Raw genomic sequence first — 17,728 nt, 5'->3', positions numbered from 1 at the left:
CATCTTGTAAAAGTGTGGTCTCTGCCAACAACTCTGGCCAAGGTCTTTTAAGGACAAAGAGCTCCACCAGAAGTCTATCTTCATGGAGGTGGCCCTCCAACCCAAGTCACCAGGCAGATGTGAGTCTTCCCCACATCCCCCTACTTCTAAGGGCTGTGGGTTGAAGAAACAAGCTGCGACCCCCTCTCATAAATAATCTAAGAAAAGAGTGGGAAGTCCTCACAATGAGCCCCAAGATAGCTGTAAGTGATCTCCAGCTCGCTTGGTATCTTCGGCACCGTCAGCACTGAGACCATCTCAGGCTGGCAACCATGGCACATGGAAATCAGCAGCAGCCAATGACAGACCCAATGGGCACTGGCAGTGAGTTGTCAGCACCAAAAGATAGGAATAAGCACTCCTCTAAAAAGATGCTTCTGGTACATGAATCTGCATTGGTACCACCAGCAAGAGTTGGCCAAACACCAGAGCGACTGGTACGGACAAGATTCCCGTCCCCCCCGGCACCAATGCCAGGATGGTTGGTACCAATGGAATCCTGCCATCCCAGGACCTCCGCATGCCGGATGCACAAGAGACCCCACCTGTCGGTAACGAGACCTTCACACTGAGCCTTTACTGAGCACGGGAAGTATCCCTGTTGCCATGTCATGCCCCTACACTCTCTAGCGAGGGCTCTGACAGCAAGTAGGGTCACAGTACTCCTGCCAAGCCCCATATGGTGCCCTGTACCAACAAAGCCCCAGGATATACCCTCTGATGGCCCCACCACCACCATCTTAGTACTGCCTCTCATGGGCACCATTGCAGGGCTCTATGCCACCACCACCCCAATGGCCATATTGGGGCCTTTGGGCAGCATATTGCCAGAATGCCTCTCAAGCTTCGAGCCTCACCCAAGAACCCTCAAGACACATCCCTCAGCTGCAACATCCTGAGTTTCAGAACCTCCACAAGACAGAGGAACAGGAGACCAGTACCAAGGAAGAAGTGATGCCAAGGACCATATCCTCCTCTTCTCCGGATGAAGCTGTCATGCCTTTCCCACCATTTTTGGCAGACGACTTTCATTTCTTCCAGGAGCTAGCAAAGAGAGTGGCAGACACACTCCAGATACCACTGGAGGAAGTCAAGGACACCCACTGTCAACTCCTTGACATCCTCCACTCTTCCACCTCCTCAAAGATCGCCCTCCCTATTAATGAGGCCATTTTAGGCCCACCAAGAACCATATGGTAAACCCCATTTTCAGTAGCACCTAACTGCAAGTGGGTATACAAAAAATATTATGTCCCTGCCAAGGAATCTGAATTCCTATTCTCCCATCCTCCAACCAACTCCATCGTGGTGGACACTGTCAATTCCTGCAGCTGACAACACCAATTGAGGGCTTCTCCCTACAATAGGGATTGGAAGTGCCTAGACATTTTGGTAAAAAGGTGTACTCTTCGGCCACTCTCAAATTCTTTATCATCAACTACCAGGCCCTCACGGTGAAATATGATTATGTAAATTATACAAAACTGAACGACTTTATTGAGCAGATACTGGAATCACATTGTGAACATTTTAAGGCCATATCCAGGAGGGCCAATTAATGGCAAAGACATGCAGGGCACCTATTTTCATATCTCAGTCTTACGAACTCCCAGACGATTTCTCAAATTCACCTTGGGACATGACCACTACCAATACAGAGTGCTCCCCTTTGGGCTATCATCAACCCTGAGAGTATTTTCCAAGGTTCTCTTAGGTTCCCAAAAGATAATGATTTACCCTTACCTGGATGATTGTCTTCTCAGAGCACTCTCTCTTCAGGAGGCTCACCAAATCACCAAACCTACAATGCACTTGTTTACAGAACGGGGCCTACAGGTCAACACCCAGAAGTCAACCTCCACTACACTGCAACGTGTGTAATTCATAGGGGCTGACATAGATTCATTACAGGCCTTAACACAGGTTCTTATCCTTAATTATGCTCAGAGAGACCATTCAAAAGATCCCACAAATATCAGCCAGACTCTGCCTCCAACACTTGGGTCATATGGCAGTGAGCATGACCATGATACCACATTCCAGGCTTCACATGCAATGCCTCCAAATGTAGTTCAACTTAGTTTACAGATCAAATAGGGACAGACTGGACAAATCCCTGTCACCACCCACCAAGATGATAAACTCCTTAGGCTGGTGGAAGGACCCAGCTAACGTGTGCAAAGGGATCCCCTTCTTGCAACATCACCATCGTTGCTCCTCACCCCTGATGTATCACTCATAGGGGGGAGCCAAGTTGCCTTCGCTATGCGCAGAAGCGATAAGGCTATGGAATTGGTGCATCTACCACGATGTTACACTGTCCATGGCTTACCTCCTGTGCACACAAAACTCGATAGCCGACAGTCCCAGTCTCAAATTCCCACACAACCATGAATACTTTATGAAAATACTTCGGCGTATTTGGGTGATGGGAGACACCTGTTCCCCACTCACCTGAATAAGAAATGTCCATGCTACTGTCCAGAGTGGGGATGGGTCAACATTCCCTGAGTGATGCTCTCCTCATCCTCTGGAACAGGGACCTTCTTTGTGACTTTCCTCCATTTCCCCAACTGTCAAAGATCCTGCTGAAAATAAAAAGAGACAGAGCCCAGGTTATTCTGATTGCTCCTACTGGGCCAAGACAGACCTGGTACCCTTACTTGTTGCAGCTTGCGATGTGCCCGCTGACCCCTCTCCCAGCCATTCCACACCTCCTCTCACAGAACAGAGGATGTACCCTGCATCCCAACTTGGGAATTCTCTGTGTCAAGGCATGGCTTCTACTTGGTTCCAACACCTAGAAAGCTCCTGTTCAAGGAAGGTACAAGAGGTTCTGTTGCACAGCAGAAAGTCCTTGACTCGATGTACTTACCTTCAAAAATGGTCCAGGTTTCAGATTTGGTTCAGGCCAAAGACCAATAAATCTCCCCAATATCCTTGACTCTTCCACATATCCTAGACTGTGCATTGACCCTAAAGAAATCGGGTCTATCTCTAAGCTCTCTCAGGATATACCTAGCAGCTATAACAGCTTTTCACCACCCTGTTGAGGGGCAGTGCTATCACACCCAACCACTAAAAGGTTCCTCAAGGGCATAGTAAATCTCTTCCCACAACCTCAACTTCCAACTCCCACATGGGACCTAAACCTGATACTGAAAGGATTGACTAGACCTCCCTTCAAATCTATGGCTACCTGTTTCCTGACGTACCTTTCCATGAAAATGGTCTTCCTGGTAGTGATTACCTTGGCCAGGAGAATAGGAGAGACAGCTGCTCTGATGATGCATCCCCCTGTATATGGTATTCTTTCCAGACAAGGTTACACACAGGCTGCATCCAAAGTTCATTCCTAAGGCGACCTCCCTGCTTCAAATGAATTGGTTGATTCACCTTCCAATCTTTTCCCCTAAGCCTCACCAAGACAACAGGGAGGCTATATTGCATATCTGGATGTCAGGAGAGGCCTGGTCTTCTACCTGGACAGGACGAAGGCCTTCAGGAAGTGCCCTACACTTTTCCTCTCCATTGAGGAAAGATCCCAGGGCTCAGCAATATTAGTCCTAAGGCTTTCCAAGTAAGTCTCAATTTATATCAGACAGTGTTACCAACTTCGCAACTTGACTCCTCTGAACTCTGCTTGTACTCATTCCACAAGGTCAATTTCCTCATCTGTTGTCTTCTTCAAGGATGTCCCTATCTGGAGGTCTGTAGAGTGGTGATGTGAGCATCAACCTACACTTTAGCAGAACACTATGTGTTCACTCGGGACTCCACCACTGATGCTATCTTTGGCTCCACAGTACTATCATCTGTAACTGACCCGACTCCAAAGTCCTTGCCCTCCAGAAGGGGTACTGCTCAGGAGTCACCTCCAGTGGAGCACCCATAAGGACACTATTCAAAGAAGAAGAAGTTACTCAGCTTGTGCAGCAATGATTCTTCTTCGAGATGTTTGTCCCTATGGGTGCTGTACAGGCCACCCTCCTCCCCTCTATTTCAGAGTTCTTGTCAATGACTCTGGTAGAGAAGGAACTGAGGGGAGTTAGCCCGTGCGCTCTGGCTAGCCTTATGGTGCAGCAGGAGGAGAGACACCGTAAGCGTGGGCCTAACGGACAATGCTACCGAAGTTCTCTGATCTGCAGCACAGAGACACAAGCACACGTACAGTGGAGCACCCATAGGGACACACATCTTGAAGAACCATTGTTAACAGCACAAGGTGAGTAACATCTTAATCTTGCAGTTTAAATGACTTTTGTACACTATATAAGCATGTTTGGTTGTTGTTGGGGAGGGCTGACTGGGGATGATGGAGAACTGGACAGCTCAGGGGATGAGGAGAGGCCCTGGAATTCTGTGCAACATTTTTGTGAATTCTGTGGCAGGAGTCTGAAAACATCCTGTGTGTATGCATTTATATCATAATATTAGACCATGTGTATAGGGTCTGCTCCCAAACCCACAGCCAACTAGCATAACAAAATCAGATTTTACTGCCATAGTGTCAACATAGGGTTGAAAAATGACTTTGAAACCCATTCCTTTACCCTTCACTTTTAATGAAAAACAATTGGGGTTTGACATGGAGTGTAATAGAGCTTCCCCTGGCTGCATTTAACTAATTTTTTTTATTTTAAAAGACTTATTTTAGTCTTTAAGAAATCCCAGTTAAACTTTTCAAATAGAGTGAAAATCAGAACGTGTCAATCTGCAGTACCATGAGGAACTTGGCTGGGAAGGGGATATTTTAATATTAAAAAACAAAACAAAACATCCAGAATATATCCTCTCTTCTTACCCCTTACTCCTCATGTACTCTCACTTACTCTTGCCTCACTGCCCGTTTTTAAATCTCCTTTACCTTTTTCCTTCTCATCTCCTTTCTTCCTTTAGCTATGCTATCCCCCTCCCCACTACTTGAAAAATGTTTACTTAGTAAACTTAGTTTACTTAGTTTACATTATAAATCATAACAGTTAGAGATGGAAACGCCCTATTTGATCATCTGGCCCATTCCTTCAGTCAATACAGGAAATTTTGTAATCCCTACATAGACAATATATCAGATATTAAGTTTACGACGGTTATTTATTTACTTTGACATTTATACTGGGGACTATCAGCAAAGTATCTGAGTACCTTCCATTATTAATTACAAAGCAAGGGCCTGATCCAAAGCCTAGGGATGTCAATGAAGTAAGATTCCCATTGACTTCAGTGAACTTTGGATCAGGTCCCAAAAGAACATGACATAACCCTCAGTTTTCTGACAGCTCCGTGTCATGACCAACACTTTCCATTCTCTCTTATAAACTCTAAAGAGAAAACATCGAGCTCTCATGTCTCCAGTGACTTCAGTGACTAGATAGGCCTTGTACCAGTCCCTGAAGGTCCACTTGGGTCTGATGTTCCAGAGCTAGAAGTGAATTCCAGAGTTGAAGGTCTCATTGAAAATCCTTGTCCCAGACATTCAAATCTAGGGATGATAATCCAGAGCAGCCCACTGCTCCCAGCTGTCAGTTGGTGCACAAAGGGAGGTGGTTTCTAAAACAGGCAAGACTCAAACCGTATATGGCTTTATAGAATCAATCAGTACCGACACCTGGGTTTCACCCTGAAACAAACTGGTATCCTGGGCAGTCTGTGGAGAATAGGTATATTATGATCCATGTGAAAAAACATGTAAATAAGAGCCACCTTCTGCCCCAGCTGAAGTTTGAGTGGTCTACAAAGGTACTCCCATGCACAAAACGTTGCAGTTATTCAATCTGGAGGTGGCAAAGGTTGAATAACTGGTAAGGCCTATATCCAGTAACCTCCATACCCAGTGAAAGTGAAAATGGTTTGCTGGACTGCTGCTGCTAACTAAGAATCCTGAGCAACGGAAGTGTCAACAGGACCCCTTCCTGGAGAACATTGTTAACAAAAGGTGGGCATGCATCATTATCCAAGGAAGCAGACATAAGGCTGGTGAGTTTACAGCTTCATTACAGTTTGTAGTGTTCTTGTAACAGGGTTGGTCCCAGGCTATTGGAGAGACAAGGTGGGTGAGGTAATAATCTTTTATTGGACCGACTTCTGTTGGTGAAAGAGAAAAGCTTTTGAGCTACACTGAGCTCCCAACAGAACAGAATAGAAGTTGGTCCAATAAAAGAAATTCTCACCCACCTTGTCTGTCCACAGCCTCATTATGTCACTCAAGTGGCGTAAAGGGAGTATAATCTGGTTACAAATGCCCAGAAGAAAATTTCCCTGCTCTGAGGCGAACTATCTGCTCTGGGCATTACTATGCCACACCCCGTACCCTCCTCCTCAATGTGGGGAGGGGGCATGTCAGAACTCTGCTCCACTAATCCTTCACTGCTGTAGGGGCCATTAAGGACCTTCTGTCAATGATGCAATTTAGAACTGGTAAACTGCATGAAGGCTGGGGTGGTCATCAGTTAGAGAATGGAAACAGGTCCCCTGACATCCCCACCTATCACCCTTTGCAAAGCATCATTCTGGTGGATTGAACTTCAGACAATATGTTCTGATCCAAGCCCCAATTTTGGCTAGACAGTGGGAGGACGCAGCTGGGTGTTATCTGCATATTGGTGGCACTGCAGCTCACACTGTCTCACGCTCTTCTAGTGGCCTCAAATACATAGGAGAAGGGGAGTGACAGATTTGGATACTGTGGTACCCTACATGATAGAACCATCAGAGCAGAAGAGCAACTCCTCGCACCAAAACTTAGCTGTAAATAAATACAAATATATTTTTAAACTTCCCAATACCACCCCTGGAATCTCTCAATAAAGAAGTAATGGAGCCATTCAAACACAATGCTCTGCCCGCTGCCAGTGTACAAAGATAAATCTGAAAGCAGCTGACAGATCTAAGGACTGTACAGACACCTGATCCTCAGTCTGTTGTCTGAAAGAGATCATTAGACATGAAGACCAGCTCAGTCTCTGTATCAAAGCCAGGTCTAAAGTCAGATAGAAGGGGGATCAAGTCAAGGTGTTGCTGGACCTACTTCACCACAACCTTCTCAGTAACCTTTTCTAGCATACAGAGAGGGTAATCATCACTGAGAACATCAGTGTAAAGAATTGGTCTCCTGAGCATGGGGCTAGAGGTCATTCATTTGAAAGTTTCTGGCATCTTTCCTCCTCCAACACCACAAAATAAGGTATTGACAAATTTCTGCCAAGAATGAACCCAGTATACAGTCACCAGATTATACCAGTATGATGGACATGGGTCTAGTTCATAGGTCACAGTCTCCAACACCTTTGCTTCTTCCCAGACCGGACACAAATAACCATTGCAGAGGCAGCCAGTCTGTTTGAAATCTGATCAACCCTGTCCACAAAACAGATAGAAATTCCCCATGGGAAAAACATGTAATTCTGATTCCAGGTGAAGACAGGCCAGATTCTCTAAGCTGTCAACCGCCTTGAACAGTTCTGCTGACTAGAAATTTGCAGATGCTTATGATGGGGAGATGGGGGGACAGACTTTCTTCACTGAAAAAAAAAAAAAAAAAGGCTATATACTGCAGTCAGATTTAGAGTGAGATTCCATTCTGCCCTCCTCCCTCTATAATTCATCTGTCAAAGGGAGATGGGGGCACAAAGGGAAAAGACTTTCTGAATCCTCTGCACTTGTTTCTGCGGTCAGAAAATGATAAATGCAAAACTGAACAGAATTAGTCCCTAGAAAAATGTAGTTTATTGGTTTAAGGATTAGAACGGTAACTCCTAGTCTCCACAGATTGAGCATGGGGACTGAGGGGATGTCAACAAACACTTCCTCCACTCAAGCTAGATGAACTGCTGTTCGCTGTGTTTGAATCTTTCAGAAGATACTACCTGCTCAGTGAGTATATTACATGGCACTTTTTGTAAGAGTCTGAGAGTGGCCTAATGGTCATGATTACAGTTGTCTGACCGTACTGTTGTGTAGCATGCTCTAAGCTTGCTACCTTCCTGCTCTAGAGGTAGCTGGATTTTAGTGATGTTGAATGGTTTATGGTTTACTTTGGGATCCACTGGGAGAAAGGAGCTACATCAATGTAAATTAATATAATAACATTAACTCCACTTAACCCAGCTTTTCTCTCTGATTTCTCTCACTGCTTTTTAAGTCACGGGCCCTTAAACTGTGGTTTAAAAAATATTATACCATCAAGATGTGTCTGTAACCTGGAGAATTATATCTCATCACCACTAATTTACATACACATGTAAACTTCATTTTTCATTCAACTGGCCCCCTATTATTCCTTGTCCTTCTTTCTCCCTCTGCTTCCTTCTTTTGCTTGTTTTTTGAAAATGCTGGTCGACACATGTGAAACTAGGGTCTCCAAAACCAACAAAAGACAGTGCACAAGAGGAGGAAAGAGAAACAGCTGAGCACTGCTGCCAATTTTAAAATGAAGGTAAGTTATACAGGGCCTTTATCAACCCCGCAAATATTTTACAATATTCATGATTTAAGGCCAAAGATCCCCTTTTGATCAGAGATGTCTTTATTTTTGTAATAGAGGATGTGTGATTCATAAGGAATCTATACATTTGTATGTGGCTTCTAATTATGTTTCAGTCACTGAGATTGACCTCTTGTGTCAAATTTCCATGTTGATTTTTTTCACTATATAATCTGTAGCCTTCTCTTTTTCTCTCTCCTCCCATTTTATGCACACATCCCTTACTCTTTGAATTGCAAGCTATATTTGCACTGCATATTCTAAAAGATAACTAAAAAGCAGGGTATAGAGCATAAAGAAGACAATTCTGCATGGCCCTTTTATAAGTTTAATAAAATGGGGGGAAGGAGGATATACATCTCTTAAACAGGAAGCAGCATAATTGAGATCATTCTTTCTTTATCTGCTTGCTAGAGGGGACTTTGGTGAATCTGTTCATAATTTCACAAGTGCATACTATAAGAATAATACTGTCAGTTCAAACTATATGTGTGATTTATATTTTGAAAAATTATTCTTTAGTTCTTCAATTCTAGCCTCTTTCCATACTAGGGCTAGACTGAAATAACTAGACAGGCCCATGTGTGTTTCTAAAATAACTGAAACTACTGCAAGCATATCAAAACGAGGGAGACCTTAGTTTTCTGGGGTCTGTCCTAGTTGCATGGAATGCTCCTGTATTCCTGTCCTGGCTTTTACACCAATTCCTTCTGTGGCATTGGACAAGTCATATAAGGGACACCATCAACTATAAAACTTCATGCCTGTCTGAAAAAGTTTTGCCTATTATTGTTACAAGTAACAGCTAAGATAAATGTAAAGGAAAGGCCCCTGAGAAAAAAATCTTGCTCTTTTCTCAGTTTCACTTTGTGCATGTGACACTCCTTTCTGTCTAGTTTCCCTGTTTCTCTTGTGTAGTCAGTTATTCAGTTTGTGTGGGTCTTTCACACAGTAGCAATGGAGAGAAAAATATTTTTAAAATTGGCAACTGTGCTGATGAAAGTAATAAAACTGGCCGGGGGGCTCAGGGCAGGCACAGTAACTAAAATACATGATGTTGAACTTTTCTTTTGCAGTTGATGAGGCTACAAGAGAATAGTGTCACCTTCAGTACACTGCATCTCATTTTCCCCTCTTTTCAAAAGAGGATAATAATGGTTACCTCACAAGAATGTTGGCAGGATTATTAACTAGTTAATATTTTTACAGAACTTCTAAGATGAAAAACAGAATATACTGTACGTGTCGTGTTGATAATGATAATTATGTGACTCCTGAAAAACACCATACTACATCACAGAGCTAGTATTGTACTGTAATACTTGTAACTATAATCTTGGCACTGAATGCTACACTTTTAATGCTTACTTTATACTGAAAACTTTTATTAATGGAAGGGTATATAGGATTCCATTGGGAGGAGATTTATTGGTACTTCCTGCTATAAACAACAGGGAACAAATATTCAGCCTGGCTGGTCTCTTTGCGTGGATGAGGGGAACAGAATGAAGCATTCCTGGCCAATCAGAGTCTAACCCTCTTGAGTGCTTGTGCAGTTGGGAGTAGAAAGGAACAGCAGAAAGGAAGGTAGAACGACATTCATAATTATTTATTATTTGCATTGCGGTAACGCTTAAGAGACCCCAGTTGTAGACCAGCGTCCCTGTACTAGACACAGTTCAAACATATAATAAAAAGGCATTTCTGACTGAGGCTGTGTAATAGTCTTTCATCCCCAAGGGTCCTGAAGTATTTTCCAAAGTGTACACAAAAAATCACTCCTCTCATCACTGAAGTGCATCACCCTCTGAGATTTAACCCAGTACCTTTTCAGTAACACACAAAAGAAGAATATTGTATCCAGTTGAAACTGCAGGACATTTAGGAAATGCGATATTTGGAATTTGATAGGAAGTGTTATGCAACTGATGATTACTGCAAGTGCTTGTCATGTAGCATTATTGCTATATATTTATCTTTACATGTGCAGTGGTGTTATAGCCATGTTCGTCCCAGGATATTAGAGAGACATGGTGGATGAGATAATGTCTTTTATGGGACCATCTTCTATTGCAGAGTGACAAACATTGGTGCTTACACAGTGTTCTTCTTCAGGACATAGTTGTTTATACGGTGCTTTTCATATGTAAAGAGTCATGGAGGGTCTATCATTTAGTAATACTGTACATAGTGCATGACATGATATTGGCTGGTTCTTTTATCAGGCTACACAGGGCCAGTAACCAAAATATGATACCAAAGCCAAATGTAAACCAGAGACCTTTACAATGTAGCCTGTAGCTGTACTATTTTTTAGTAAAGAAGCTTGACTCATTGAGGCTAAAGGTCCCAGAATGGATTGCTCCAACCAGAAGGAGAGTCATGCCTCTATAGTAAAGAGCAAGATGTCTGCAATCAGATCTACTTTCTGCAACTTAATATAGCTCTTAGGCTCATGGCTACTGAATAGGGTAAATCTGGGGTGCCCTGCTATCCTGAATAAAGTACTGGTCACACTTGAGATCTGAAGTTCAAGTCCATTTTATAATAGTTATGGATCAAGATTTAAATGCTCAGTCTGTATGTTGCTGCTGACCAAATGCTCAACCAGGTATGATCAATGGGATTTAGTGGGCTTGGCATTTTTAATTCATTCCTTTCAAATACCATTGTCAAGGATAGTATTCAGTGCCAGTTTTATGCCATTTTACCATTGTGACTGAAAAGGATCTGTCTCTTTGGAAAGGGCACCAGTGTCAGGAATACATTGAATATTCTGGTTTTCAGCATTCAAGAGCCTCATCTCCTTTGGTGTTCAGAAATACAGAGTTCTTCATTTGTTTACATTCAGAAGTTGCTTTCACCAACGTGTTGCCTTTGCAGTTAAAATATGCTGATTAGTTGGTATTCAACGATATAGAATGTCAAAAGACTTTATGTCCAATAGTTAGCGAGACAGAGCGGGACAGATTATGAGAGGCGAACAACAAACAAAATGTAGCTTTGCTTTGTGAATTTGGTCCAGTGATTTAAGGATTTGATCTTCCCAAGGTGCTGAGCAATCCTAGAGACCCTCAACATCCTTTGACATCAGGGGGAGGTAAAGGCACTCATCACCTAGCTGAACTGGGTCATTAGCCTTTCTATGCTGCATTGTCCCCAGCTGTAAAATGAAGACTACAACCTCAATGGGTTGTTGTGAGGCTTAATTAATACTTTTTGTAAAGTGCTTTTGAGATTCTTGGGTACAATAGAAGTGCAAGAGAAGAAGTGCAGTAGGAACTTGGGGTAGAAGCAAAGGAATTTTGGCAGCAAAAAGGGCCTCTACACTTGAAATTAAAGGTTTTCTGTGTTCATTATATAATCATTCTCTTTTAGCAATTGCTAACAGGAATTTTGCAAAATAATCAATGATATTTCTGTTACAGTCCAGTTTTTAGAGGCGAATATTTTAAATAAATCTATTTGTTTTTTAAAACAAAACCTGACTAAATTAAAGAGTTTATTTTTTATTTTTAAAAAAATAGTAAGTGTAGGTGAGTGAGGACTAGAATTGCATTGTATGTAGGTCATTGTATGCAGGTCATTTCTGAAGGTATTCTAGCTAAAGTTAGTGTAATTTAATACAAGTCCTTAGATTCTATTTTTTTGGCTCTGGTACTGATTTGATATGACCTTGGGCAAGTCACTTTCATTTAGATCTAGATGAACACTCCTAAAAATATTTGCAAATACTCATTGAACTCAGCAGTGGAATTGGAATACTCATCACCATTCATGGCCATTTTCCTCAAATGATTGTACAAGAAATGTTTTTTGTTCATCGGAATGTTTTCCGAAAGCAAAAGTCTGAGTGAGTGTGTGTTCTTATTTTTTTCCATTTCTATTCGCATACCTACCCACATAGGTGTTTTTATTACAAGGTGGGGCCTATTCACCCTCATCCTATCCTCTTAAAATGAAAAAAAAAAAAAAAAAAAGAATCAGAAGAAAAGAATATACAGGCAGGTACAGGGTTAAGATGGTAGCCTTTGTTATACTGGGGTGATTTAGTATATCTCACCAAATCAAATGTTTCTTCTTCTCTCTCTGACTCCCTCCCTCAGTACAAATCACACATTTTCCCTGCTGAGTCAAATACTGAAGCAATACCCTAAAATGCTGTTGGGGGGCACTGTACTTTTGGACATTTCATCTTTGGAAAGACATGGAAATCTGAGGTCCCTGACCACTTGGGATTAAAACTCCTGGCACTTCAGAAGAGGAAAGGGTATTTGTTAAATCTGGAATACTAGCCAAATTCTAACTCATTTAATTATTTCCTGCCCACCTACTTTTCTCCTGCAGTGTCAGCTAGATATCATATTCTTCACTTCCCACCCTGAACTATTATGGAATATTGCTATATGCCATGTTGCACTACTAAACATATGGTGGGTTTCATGACAGAAGTGGCTGCATTCCAATGGTGGATGAAGTGATTCTTCATATATAGTTTGCACAGTTAGCTAGTAAAGTTGGTGAAGTGTTTTGGGATCCTGTCAGATGGAAGCTCAGTTTAAAGAAAAGATCATTGGAATTATCGTGGTGGCTGACAACCAGTAATCAGCCTGATTTCCAAATACGTCTTCTTTGGAATCCAGACACACAGACAGGTATATGGTCTCACTAAATTGGTATTGGTCTTTATTAAGCTATCTGGCTAATGGTTTTCACGTCACATATTTTCCTTTTGTTTGAATCATCTCTAACTGATAGCGTCATTACAGCATCTCCATGCAGTTCCTCTGAAATGTATTTCTGAGTCGTGCTTTTAGGCATGTGGTGGATAAACAGTTGCTTACACAATCCCAAATATTCCTGTCTGCTCTGTTACTGTGGAGAATTTACTTGAATGAATAATTGTCATTCTTGAGGGGACAAGGGTGTCCTTTGCTATGGGCAAGTTGCCTCCCAAACCTTGGTTTGCCCCCCCAATGTTTCATAGGTCTGTATGTGCCACTTGTTGCACTCCCGAGATTTTGCAGGATAGAATATAATCACATATAATGTTCTATATGCTGATGCAGCTTTGCCTTCTCCTCTCAGAATTTTTCTGAAATGATGCCCTAGAAGGGAGGCCAAGGAGAAAATGCCCATGATGCAATGAAATCACTAAAGGCTACTGACCATGTGTGTTCATTATTTATATAAATATGTGTCCTTTTAAAATCTCTGTTTGTGGTTTACTTGCAGACTGGATAAGGGTCACATTTAAAACCACATACACTGATAACTGTCTTGTCAGTGGAATTTTTGTTTTGTAGAAAATTTACCCTTAGATTCATACAGGACTGTGGTTCTGCTTTTTCATGTTTCTTATCATTCCTGCTGACCTCAGGGTTATTTTTTAACATCTAACTCCATCCCAACAGATCCTTTTAAGTAAGCTTCCAGGGCCAGAGTCACCCTTGTTGAAGCTGAGAGAGCCACAGTGCATCTATCTGCCCAAACCTGGCACACTACTCCAGGAGGAATTCATCCCTAGAGAGCAGACCCCTTCCCATTAATGATATCTGCTTTGAGGGTGTTGCTGGTTATGACACCCCTCTCAGATGGGTCTTTATCTGGCCACAGCCTCTCAAAGTGGACTTTTGGTCATCTGGTGCCTTGTTTAGGGTCTGTTCCGGTTCCCCCAGGCTAAGATTCTTGAGTGAATCTGACCTACTGTATTTCAGACTCTTCTCATTGGATACCTAAACAACTACTTTCATACAAGACTAATCTTCATTTCAGAAGTAGTCTTATTTCCACCTGAGCCAATTTAATGCTGGCATTGGGGTATATTTTGGGGACTACAGGGTGCAAAATGGACAATAATAGGTTTTTCCCTCTGCTTTCAGAAACTTTGGAAAATGGACCCAACAAATGCAAAAGGTGAGTGAAGGGCTGTCTTTGCAATTTGAATTTTTCTGTACAATTTGTACCCTGGTCACATGTCATGGTAGAAATGTAATCTGTACATGTAAAAATGTTTGTTGTTGCTTGAATCTAGCGCAGCTAACAGAAAAGGAACAAGCAAAGATGAAACATACTGGAAGGAGATCAATGCAGCAATGGCCCTAACAAACCTTGCCCAAGGAAAGGATAAACTGCAGGGAACTACCAGCTGCATCATTCAAAAGTCATCACATATATCAGAAGTAAAGACTGTTAAAGTGCCATTAGTTCAGCAGTTTTGAGAAATTGTTACATTTTTTGGTCAAATGGACATTTCTCACAGCATTGGTTTTCAGTAAAATCCCATTCACAGATATGAAGCAAATATTGAAAATAGATCCATTTTGCATTATGGTCAGTTAAAAAATTAAAGTGCACTCTAAGATCCAGACTTTTTCATTGTATTAAATAAAATGTTCAATTGCTCCTATAAAAGGCATGTAAATTATAAAATAAAGTCCATTTTTATCAAAATATTAACTTATTTTATGTTAATCAAAGTGCGCATAATATGTCTGCACTGCTATAACAGTAAGTGCCTTGCTTTCAAAAAATAAGCTCTAACGTGGGCATAGTACAACACAGTTATGCCTCAAAATGACAATGCCATTATGCTTAATCTTTGTATATTATTCCAAGTGAGCCTGAGCAGTTCAGGGCTGAACTCATTATTGCTGGAAGCCCTTGAGAGAATTGTTGTGTATTTGACTTATGCAAATTGATGACTGGTGAATCTTAATGAAAATGTTACAGCTTCTTTTTTTTTTAAAAAAAAATCCACAGTATTATTAAAAATTGTACAGTGTGCTTTGTCAAAGTGACTATGAGGTTGTGCATGTTTCTAACCTGTATCTGCAGTGTGTTAAAATACCAAATTAAATCCTTTGAAAAGTGCAATACTGTAGAAAACACATAGGTTTAGGAAATATTTTAGTCATTCAAATTAATCTGAATGCACACATACACACACATTGTGATAATTAAAGATCTCTAATGGAGAAAGTCACAGCAAAACTATCTGTATATTCAGTTCAGTTTATAAAGCTTTGCTATTGACGTATTGAAGTAGTTATGTACATAAACAAAACTGATCTCTTGTAGTACCAAACTAAACCTATAGTAATACAGTTTGTTAATTTGTACTGGAGCCCAATAACTTTCCACAATGGAAACTCTTTTTACTTTAATATGTCCAAAATGCTTTTATTTTATACATACTGTATCAAATAAGGACAGTTGATTGACAATTCACATATCAATGAAAACAAAAGACATAAAACTATATATACTTCAAGTTAAAACCCAAATTAGAAACATATGGGACATGAAACATTGAAAAATATTACCATGTATCTTAGGAGGGGTTTAAAGTCAATGCTAAACCATGCATTAAAAATAACTTTTTAAGTCTCTAAACTTGACTGCTTTTGAGTGATAGAATCAATGTAAAAGCAGATATTTGTGTTTAGTGTGCAAGGTTTTCTCGAATTATACAACAATATCCTAACCAGTGCTTGAATAAACAGTGGTGAAGCCAAATATAATTTGTACTGAATCGGTTACAGAAAACTGGAAAAGAGCTGATTGTTCCTTGGGTTTGGGTTCTTTTTCCTGTGGGTAAGTTGTCAGTTATTACTGTTAGCCCTTTGCTCCTGCCACCGTTGATGTTGACAGCAAAACTGCCATATACTTCAGTGAAAGCAGGATTGGGCCAACAGTGAAACTGCTCTACAAGCATAGTCTGTTCCAGTTGCACTAAAACAGTCAAGATATATAGCAAATCTCATCCTTTTTGTGACTTCTAGGGCACTTCCTGATGTAACATAATATTATGTCGGAGTTACTTAGTGTACAATGAAAATGATTGATATGGAAATATTTTGTATATATATATATATTTTTACTTTGTTTTCTAAATTGCTGATTTGCATTGACATAAAGTGCCAAGCAGGAAACATGTCATGACTGTATGAACAGTTGAAGTATACCTCTTATTGACTTGCATCATTATGTGTCTAGGATTCCATGACAATAATTTTTTATGCCTGACTTACTGGATTTTTGTCATAATAATGTGAGTTTGGAACTAAGAACAGGGAGTAAGTACTTCACTCTTGTTCATACTATTATAAGTTATTCTGGTATTAAATATTTTGTGACAATAAATTGTCTTGTCAAACTGTTCTGTTAGATATATGCACATTGTTTTTATTTGAATAAATATTTGTCATCTTGTTAAAAATGAAAAGGACTTTCAATGTCTTCCCTAGGATAAACTGGAGAAGACAAGACTTGTTCATCTTTTTTTTTTTAAATGATCAAAGCACAAAAAATATCCTGCAAAACATATCAAATAAGTTTTACAATTAACAAATACTTGGCATAATTTCTTGTTACAATTTTCTTTAATTTATTTTTTCTATTGCTGCTTAAATGTTTTCTGAAAACATAAAAGCTAATAAGTTGTATGTGTGGGTTTTTTTTTTTTTTTTAAATAACAAGAATCATGATCAATGCTGAGCCAACAGCTAATGGAGATTCAATAATTATTTATGATGTAGGAAAAAACATTATTAGTATTGCTCTTTTTTGTTTCAGCATATGTAACCATTTTAATAAAATAAATAACTGCAAACGACATCTTGCCAGTTTTTAAATAAATGATCATTTCTCTCTCCATAGTCATCATTTGCATGCCCTGTTTTCCTGTAGTACTATGGGGTTATTTGGGGTGCAGTATTCCATAAGCAGAGGGAGGAAGGGAATTGTTGCTTGTCTGTTAGTACCTCCTTCAATGAGTGACTGAATGTAGCAGCTCACTGCATCCCAGGTGCTAGTGGCTGCTTAGCGAGCTCATGGCTAACTGACTGATCCCCCTGGCACTGTGTTCTGGGCTATGGAGAGACGAGTACACAGAACCTGATTTCAGAGTCTCGCACGGGAATTTTCCCTGAACAGTCTCATGCACATGCTGATGACTCTGATGCTGCCGTTTCTCATGCTCTGACAGATGTGAGGCCTTAGTTTCCAAAGCTGGCACAGGATGGCAATTCAAACCTCTATGTGTCAGTGAAAGTAACTGTGCCTGGAGGAGGAGGAGTCCCCCTGTGGCAGGGGAACCAGTATTAAGTCTGTCTGGGGGCTCAACTTGTGAAGGATGTAGCAGACATGTACTGAGTCAGCACATTTCTTTGGCCACACTGACAAGACACCATCCCCAGCTACTGC

At 40.9% G+C, this 17,728-nt stretch overlaps 1 protein-coding gene across 1 annotated transcript in view; it reads left to right on the top strand.

Annotated features, from left to right (window-relative positions):
* MKX (mohawk homeobox) overlaps nt 1-17,206 on the top strand; it is a 60,388-nt gene extending 43,182 nt beyond the window's left edge. Inside the window, exons 5-6 of the mRNA XM_067542790.1 lie at nt 14,404-14,437; nt 14,556-17,206. Coding sequence (XP_067398891.1) covers nt 14,404-14,437; nt 14,556-14,742 — 221 coding nt within the window. The 3' untranslated portion in view covers nt 14,743-17,206. The remainder of the gene's footprint in view (nt 1-14,403; nt 14,438-14,555) is intronic.
* Nucleotides 17,207-17,728: the final 522 nt, after the last annotated feature.

This window comes from Emydura macquarii, unplaced genomic scaffold (assembly GCF_026122565.2).
Source record: "Emydura macquarii macquarii isolate MOO-44397 ecotype Brisbane River unplaced genomic scaffold, CSIRO-AGI_Emac_v2 contig_719, whole genome shotgun sequence".
Lineage (NCBI taxonomy): Eukaryota > Metazoa > Chordata > Testudines > Chelidae > Emydura > Emydura macquarii.
Note: the sequence above shows the minus strand (reverse complement) of the source record. Positions and strands in the feature narration are given on the sequence as shown.